Here is a 9163-nt window from a genome sequence, read left to right as displayed (position 1 = left end):
TGTGTGTGTGTGTGTGTGTGTGTGTGTGTGTGTGTGTGTGTGTGTGTATAGCCAGTTGTCCAAACACATTTTTCTGGGGGAATGAACAAATGCTTTGGCTCAGTGAAATCACAGTTCAACCTCAGCAAGGTAAAACTGGAAAACACCTGGCACAATAAAGACATCTGAAGGTCATTTCTTTATGGCTCTGTTTAAAAGGACACTTCTGTAGTGACATGATAGGGGAAGCAGAGTTGATTTTTTAAAAACATTGCACTGTTTTGTTGTTGCTCAATCACATTAAAGCACAGAAACACATTTTTTCCTTTGAATAACAAATTACTTAACGTATTATAAGACAAAAATTATGTAAAATAGTTTCCAAAGCTGTAGCAGGGAAAAATAGGGGTGTATTAACTAACCTTCCTTAACTCTCAGCAAAGGAGCATGTGCAAAGAAGCATTTGGTCAGTGTTGTGTGCTGGGATTTGTGTGCGAGCTGTAAGCAGCACCGCAGGCACCAGCTACTAGAGCTGACGGAGGACCATGGTGCAGGACTCAAGGAACTGCGCCTAAGTCCACTGCCACACAGACAGCCGTGTGGGAAAATGAGGCCTCTGCTTTAGAAGACAAAGAAAGCAGCTGAATTTGGCATTTCAGTAGCATGCTATAGAATTCATCATAATTAATTTCACATTAAATTATGGACAATGTCTGTATCACATTTCACGTTATTGTCAATAGCAGTGTAAGAAAAAAAAAATCAGATAAACCAAAACAGAACAGTGCCTGATCATCTCCTGGGGCACAAGTTGTGTTCCAGGAGCAGCTTGGTTCAATAGCACAAGCCTTCCCAGATTGAGGACACACGTGGGCAGTTTCCGGTAGAGGATGTTGATAGCAGACTGCAAGCACTTTTCCTTATGCTCTTTAAGTAAACAAGTGATACACATACACATGAACTCCAGAGCACTGAGTGAAGCCGTAACAAACCAGGTCATGATTTATGTCAGATCCCAAATCCAGCTCTAAGCAATGTGATGTAGTGCTCGTCAGGGTTACTTTTGCAACTGTTAGCAATGTTAAGCATAGAGAAATATAAAACACACCATTGCACATTACAGCCAGAAAAAAATAAAAACAAACAAACAGAACAAACAACTCCCCCCCAAAATCAAACCCTAACAACAATAACAAAACAAAAACAGAAACAATAAACCTCGACAGCTAAACGTTGACACTAGGAAACTGATTAACTGCTGAGGCTGCGTCACAAAAAGTTCTGATCCGAGTCCTGTGTGAGAGGCCCTGACACACGCTGACGCCTCCCCGGTGGGGCTTCAGGTCAGGTGCCGAGTTATGGCACGCAGAGCGTAAAGCAGCTCAGCTTGCATCCGGGCTTCCATCAGCAGTAGATTCACATGGACCTGGAAACCAAACGGCACTGGCTCAGTGACTACACAACACAGGAGAAGAATGCGGAGAGGTTTTCAGGTACCACATTTGCATAGGTTCTATGTATTCGGATATCACACACAGGCCTGGGTGTGCACATATTTATGATGAACACTCAAAATTGCTTTTGTGGATAGTAAATGTAAATTTAAAATAAAATTAAAAACACATTCCTAGCATTTAAAATTTTAAATTAAGAATTAAGGTTAAAAATATACTTCCAGGTTTAACTTTAAGCCTTACAGTGAAGCTGAAGCTCACCTTGGTTTGTGTGACTATCTGATCTCACCAGATGCCCACCACTTGCAAACACTCTGGTAAAATCTCAGGGCTCCTCTCTGGGGAAAACCTCTCAGCTGAAAGGCTGATGTAAAACCTCTACACTTTTAAAATTGATTACAAGGAAATGCTCTAATGTTGAGTTACTCCACACCTTCCTATCATCTGAGCATGGCTGCTCTAGAGCTGAGTTACTCCACATCTTCCTATCACTTAAACATGACGTTGGGCATACTCTCCTGATGACAATATACGATTTCTAGAAAGGGAGAAAATCTATTGCAAATATAAAAACAGCATAAGGATGTATCAAGGCTGAAGATGAAGTAGGTAATATGACTAACCTTAAGACTTCAAAAATTATTAAAAGTGGACCCATAACACACTTTGCCAAGGCCATACAGATCACTGGGGAGCGTTAGGACCCCAGAATGAGTTTTTCACATTCAGCTTGAATACAGTAGTATAAAGGAGACAGATTCAATGTTTTAAAGGCCTAGGACCTAAAATCAGATCTGATGCTATACTGTTGGTAAAGATTCTTAATTCTTACTAGGTTCTAATCTAAATAATAATTCATATTACTCCCTCCACAGATATTCTTATGTAAAAATATATTTGGCTCACATGTCCTTCACTATAATGGCAAAATACTAAATTACAATGAGGATCTTTGGTTCGAATAGTAACCTGGTGGCTACTAAGAGTTTCTAAATGGCAGTGCCTTCCAGGCTGGGTACAATTCTACCCAGTACTGCTTCTTAGTGGGGTTTTTTTTTCGTTTGTTTGTTTTTCTTTGGTTTTTCCAGACAGGGTTTCTCTGTGGTTTTGGAGCCTGTCCTGGAACTAGCTCTTGTAGACCAGGCTGGTCTCGAACTCACAGAGATCCGCCTGCCTCTGCCTCCCGAGTGCTGGGATTAAAGGCGTGCACCACCACCGCCCGGCTATTAGTGGTTTTTTTTTAATAGAATGGTAGATTTATTGGTATTTAGACCCAATCTTTCAAAGGCTGATGCTAAAATGTTGGCTACTTTTTTATGTCTACTTGACAGAAGTTAGGTTCATCTGGGAAGAAGGAATCTTGAGAAAATGCCTTCATAGAATTGGCCTTGGGTAAGTCTGTAGGGCATCTTGGTTGATAATAGATGTGGGATGGTCCAACTCTCTGTGGGTGGTGCCACCCTTGGGCAGGTCCTGCTCTGACCTGTGTGACCTCAGAGCTGTAAAGCTAAGATAAACCTTCTTCCCAAAGATGCTTTCCATCATGTGTTATCACAGCAATAGAACACTGACTCAGATGTACACCTTCCCAGATAAGAGCACACATCTAAAATGTAGTCAACAGTCAACATATTTTAGATTAATAAAACATGAAAAAAATAGCTAGCTCAATTCACCACCCTTCTTGTTTTGTGATCGAAACTGTCATGCTGAACATAATGTCCTTGAGGTCTGCTTGGTGATGACACTGACCTTCTCTGAGTGTGTGAACTGCCGCCAGTAGCTGTCATACATGCGCTTTGTGGTTCTCTCAGGGTAGCAGGTCACCGTCTTGATGTAAACCTTCAGGCTCCGTTCAAGTAACTGGTTAACTTCCCCATAATCATAGTCATCATACCTGTGAGTGACAGTACTGTGACGTGAAACCCAAGCTCACTGCTTAGGCCTTGCTATTCAATGATGTCATAAGCAAAGTCCATTAAGTAAGTCATAGGGAGTATTTACTGAATGTCTGCTTGTCACACACCCTTCTCATTACTGAGATTCTGTAGTAAACAAGAGGGAAAAACAGCCACCCCTAGTATCACAGAGCTTAAACTCTATTAAGATGTAAAAGAAAACACTACAAAGCAAACATACAGTTTTGAAGTGGTGGTAACTACATAGAAAAACAAGTGGGCCGGATTGTGGTGGCGCACACAATTAATTCCAGCACTCCAGAGGCAGAGCCAGGTAGATCTCTGAGTTCATGGTCAGCCTGGCCTACAGAGTGAGTTCAAGGACATCAGAGTTCAAGGACTACAGAGAGAAACCCTGTCTTGAAACACTAAAGAGGCAAAAAAGGAAAGAAAAACGGATATACAGCATTGGAGTATTGGACTGTAATTTTCAGTGGGGCAGGCAGGTTAGAAAATAGTAGAAGGTATTGAATGAGCAAGAGTAAGGCCAGCCAGTAAAAGCTGGTCAAGTGTTCTCAGTCAGAGGGTGAAACCCTGAGTCAAGCAACTTTAGACCAATGGAGCAGAAAAGTCTTAAAACCAAAATTCTAAATAATCCGAAATCCAAAGTTATGTGAGCAAGAGATCATGTTTAGGGTTGGGCATTTTTTTTTTAACTTTCTCTTTTGCAAGGATGGAGATCAAAGCCAGGCCTTGTATAGGCAGAGCAGGTTAGGAATACTGACCTGGTAGTGCTCTTTATTAGTTGATTTGTTGGGAATTTTGTGGTGTTTTGGTTAAAACTACAGAAAAGACTGCTTAACAAACTGAAACTGAATCCCAGTTTCAATCTGTAATGCTTTTTTTTGGGGGGGCGAGGATGTGCTCGCTCATGACTGCCTAACTTCTCTTTGCAAATCTATGTCATAAGGAAGTCTACAGAGCCCAGCTCAAGCAGCTTTCCCGAGTAGACCGCTCCATCTCCTTCCCTCCAGGTCTTACCATCCTCTCCAGCTACTTCAGCTTAAAGGCTGTTAATTAACTTGTGACCCCTCCACCTCACCTTGGTGCTTTTGGGAGCAGCCCAGCATTGAAATTACAGAGTGCCCTAATTATAATTCCTTCATAAGGCAAGTCACAGCAACCATATAGACCTGAATTTATTATTGCTATCTGAATAGACACTTTTTTCTCCTCACACTGACCTATCAGGAAGGATTCTCAAACCTGCATCTCATTCTGTTTACTCCCCTGCCTTAGTAAATAAAGTCTTACTACTCTGCTTGCGCCATTATCAAGATTCACAACACGCTTTTTATTTATCTGTAATTTACTCACGTGTTCATGTACATGTGAAGCACATATGTGGAAGCCAGAGGCCAAGCCTTAGTCTTCAGATGCTGTCCACCGTAGTTTTTGAGATAGGATCTCTTACTAGGACCTGGAGCTTGCCAATTAGGCAAGGCTGACTAATCAGTGAGACCTTGGGACCTGTCCCCACCTTCCGAGGGCTAGGGTTCAAGTGGGCATTTAAGTAAGTGCTGGGGATTGAATCCAGGTCTTAATGCTCATATTTATGGCAAGTTTTACCAACCAAGTCATCTCGCTAAGTTCCAAACACTTTAAATGAAGAAAATAATCTCTGAGATGAAATTAATTTTTAAATCGAGTAGCATTCCCCACCCCAGAAAGATGTACTCCCAAACAGGCTAAAAATAAAACAAATGCTTGAATTTCCACTCAGAAATGTGTAAGACTGTCTGCACAGTGAACATACCTGATTCCAAACATACAGTGAACATAGTTGAACAATGCTCTGCGTAGCGTGGTTGTATCCACATCCTCATGAGTGGCCATTGTGTTATAGGTGAGATTGTAGACCATTCGAAATTTCTCATCCAGAAGGTGCCCGATGTCAGAGTAAAGCCTGTTCACCAGCGAGAAGCCGTGATTTTCCCAGGTGTAGTCCTGGATGCAGAAAAAGTGTCCACTTACAAAATGGGCATTCTCTGTTAATTTTTAAAATAAATAAAACTATTGAAGAACGCTAGCGTGGGGTATTTCTGACTGAGTTCTAGGATGGCAGCTTTACCAAGCATGCTTCTGGTCAGGCTGTGGAGCACAGAGACAGGGTATTGTCTCACAGGGTCTAGGGCTTGGCATGTTTGTGATGAACTCTGGCCACCTCCTCTGGACAGGCACTCTGAAAGGACCCAGAAGTTCTTGGCTATTGCTATGCCATCAAATTTACTCAGGCATAAAGGAGTCTGAATTTATCTCCTGTCCCCACAGAGTCCCATTGTACTGTGGGAGGACTGTGTGGTCAAATTTCAAAATGCCTTATTATAAATATCATCAATTGTTTGGTTTCTTCCCTGCCCCTCCAAGAATGACACACAGATACGTAACTATCCTGCATAACACAGGCAACTAAACTAAGCAAACTGTTTCCTAGTGACTTCCTAAGACGAATATGTTAAAATAATTACCTTCCTATGGGAACATCAGATAGACTGGGTGGAAGATCCTATCAAAAGGCCTATTGGCTACTTTAGAAGACACTTTATTTACATTTCAACAGTTACCCCTTGGAAGGGCAGAACTATCTAGTTTCTCTACCTTAAAAGCTCTGTGTACCTGGGCTCGGAATGTTGGCAAATGCTCTTCTCCTCGCCTGGCGAAGTCCTCATACCCAAAACCTGGGTCTTCAATGTATCGTGAAACATCAGCTGTTATGATCATGTCGTCTTCAAAATCTAAGGGGCAATAACGGCATTCAGGATACTTACACAGCTAAGATAATGAGCCTGAACCCCAGTTCCCTCCATTTTTTAGGTTTTCTAAAGTGACAGTGTTGACTACTTGGCATATAGCACATAAAATACTGGTTAGTGAAGTTCTAAGTACAATTTCCTTACCAAATATTGGGTGATAAGATTTAATTATAGTATGCAGGAAGAAAATCAATTAAATTGAAATATTTAAGCAACGACAGCAAAAGATCACTATGTCATATTTACTAATTTAGAAATAAAAGATAAGGCTTATGAATCTAAGATTTAAAGCTTGTTTTATCTCTTCAAGGGGATAACATGGGATATGGGGAAAGAGAAGAGACAAGAGAAACAATGAGTTTGAAGACTGATCTTTAAAAATATATCTTCACTCTAGTTTGCTGTTAGCTTCCAGGAGGCAAGCCAGTCAAGACATGAGGCATGGAATCCCAAGAGAAGTGGCCTCTGGGTGTCTGGCTAGCTTCTCTTGTGCAGTTGGTGAATACCCTCTCCCAAGCCTGAGCATGCACATGGGAGCAGAACACTCCCATGATGCTGAAGCTGTGGTCAGGGCCATGTCCCAGAGTGCAGGGACGCCAGGGAGGCAACACTGCCATCCACAATAGGTTCAGCATGCTTGCTGTGGTCAGGGCACTGCCCCAGAGCACAGGGATGTCAGGGAGGCAACATTACTATCTACAATAGGTTCAGCATGCTCACTGGTGAAAACCCACTACTGAGAAACTATAACTGCTTAGTGCATATTATTTTAAGCTGAAAACAATTTTCTTCCAACTCACTGTGTTTTAGATTAGTTAGTGTCTTTGTAATTATTCCACCCTCTTCATGATTTCAACTATTTAATAGGGAATAAACAAACTTTTTTCTTTATTCTATAAATGAACACATAGTTCTCAAAATAAAAAAGTAGTTTCTATGTGATGATTAAGTTCTTTGTAACTAATTTATGTTAAATTAGTTTGGTCTTTAATAAAAAACTAATTCTCATCTGGGTAAATTTTTAGGAGTTTGAGAAACAATCATACAAATTCTTCTGAAAGACTATACATAAAAATTCTAATAAGAAAAAGTCTCCTTTTTATCTTTAAGTTGGGGCCATTGGCTCATTTCAGGATGCATGAGAACAGCAGAGAAGATCAGATTCCCAGACTACATAACATTGAACACATGGCACTGAATTCTCACCCTTACTCAGGCCAAGAGGAAACTGACACCTGCTGAGCACTTCCTGCATGGCAGGTGATGCCACAACCCCAGCAGCCACAGTTTTCCTTAATTCGTTATATTAAAAAGAAAAATCCACTTAAGAAATAACTATTAGTCAGTTCTGATCTGTAGCTTTCCTTTCTTATCTTTTCTTCTTTCTCTACTTTCTCTAGTGCTAGGCCTTGTGTATATGGGGTGGGGGTGGGGCAAATACTCCACCCAGGAGCTCTGTCCCAGTGGCATCTAAAGCTTTTATAGTTTTCCTCTACGATGAAAACCCTGTATGATGACCTTTATTTGTAATATGAACTCATAACCTCTGATTCGCCTACAGTCCAGGCTCCATTCAAAGAATGTTAGTACAGCAATGGTTTTCAAAGCACCAGCTCTTGACTCAAAGAAGTCATGCTTCTCTTTCATCCACCCATCACACCATAAACAAATGACAAAATCCAACCAAGAATATCTGTGGCACTGAACTGTCAGCTACTGGATTCATTTGCAAAGGCTAACACTGAACTTGTCTGTCACAGGACTCCCTTTGTCTTTGATACTAGTCATTGTTTTGCTCATTTTAAACATTCTAATTTTAAATTACAATTTTAAACATTCTAATTTCAAAATAGTTAACTAACCATATCAAAGTGGGCCCCAGGAAAAACCTTATAACTTAGAATTAGCAGCAGACAAGAGCTGTTTTCTAAGCAATCTGTCCATATAAAAGGATGTACGAAGGTACCTTGACTGTTTACAGTTTATTCCACTTGGGTCTTAAGTGTTCTTCCAATGTCCACATGGGACAGGCTGGACCTGTAGGAGGTGGAGCCTCCTGTGAGATGTTTAGGTGGTTAGGGTTCCCTCAAAAGTGACTGTAGGACCTTGGTGTCTTCCTGGATTTGTGTTACCACAGATCCAAAGCAATGGGGCCAGCCAATCACAGGCTGATGTCTAATAGTCCATCCAATCACAGGCTGATGTCTAATAGTCCATCCAATCACAGGCTGATGTCTAATAAGCCAGGCAATCACAGGCTGATGCCTAATCCAGCAGCTCTGCACTAGCTGGACCGACCATTTTTGTATGTGTAAGAGTCACAAAGAACTGACTGACACTATTCTTTCTAGATTTACCTTGAAGGATTAAAAATACTACTCTAGTGATCAACAGCCTGAAATTATTTCAGATTTTATCTAAACAAATATTTAAGTGTGTTCTAAAAGGAAACAACATTTTATATACACACATACACACACATACTTTTCTTGGGTTTTTTGTTTGTTTGTTTTGCTTTTATTTTAGTTAAAAATGCTAATAGGTTCAAGATTTTTTAGTTAAAAATTATTTTCAAGTAGTCTGTGTAAGGGTTCAAGAAGTCTACTTGGAGCCAGGTGTGGTGGCATACACCTTTAACCCCAGCACTCCAAATGCAGGTTTCTGAGTTCAAGGTTAGCTTGGTCTATAGAGCAAATTCAGGGTCATGCAGAGAAAGCCTGTCTTGAAAAGAAAAAAAAAAAAAAAAAGGACAAGTCTACTTGCAACCTAAAAGATATTTCTATTATTTCAAAACAACATAAAGAAGTAAAGTATTTATATCTTACAAGCTCCGGTGATCATAAAGAAATAGAAATATTAGAGTACATAGATATTAACTCTAATAGCACTGTCTGTCTTTTCAAACAGTGCTCTACCAGCAAGGTATACTGCAGTATTAACACACCATAAACATTCTCCCGCTGCAGTATTAACACACCAGCAAGGCTCCCCATTGCAGCATTAACACACCAGCAAGGCT

General features: G+C 40.6%; 1 protein-coding gene across 1 annotated transcript in view; it reads right to left on the bottom strand.

The window, feature by feature from the left end:
• Positions 1-955: 955 nt before the first annotated feature.
• Positions 956-9163, bottom strand: part of Sesn3 (sestrin 3) — a 60065-nt gene continuing 51857 nt past the window's right edge. Inside the window, exons 7-10 of the mRNA XM_005346806.2 lie at positions 6008-6126; positions 5148-5338; positions 3186-3330; positions 956-1405 (exon numbers count right to left, since the gene is read on the bottom strand). Of these exons, the coding sequence (XP_005346863.1) occupies positions 1319-1405; positions 3186-3330; positions 5148-5338; positions 6008-6126 (542 nt within the window). The 3' untranslated portion in view covers positions 956-1318. The remainder of the gene's footprint in view (positions 1406-3185; positions 3331-5147; positions 5339-6007; positions 6127-9163) is intronic.

Source organism: Microtus ochrogaster, chromosome 5 (assembly GCF_000317375.1).
Source record: "Microtus ochrogaster isolate Prairie Vole_2 chromosome 5, MicOch1.0, whole genome shotgun sequence".
Classification (NCBI taxonomy): Eukaryota; Metazoa; Chordata; class Mammalia; order Rodentia; family Cricetidae; genus Microtus; species Microtus ochrogaster.
Note: the sequence above shows the minus strand (reverse complement) of the source record. Positions and strands in the feature narration are given on the sequence as shown.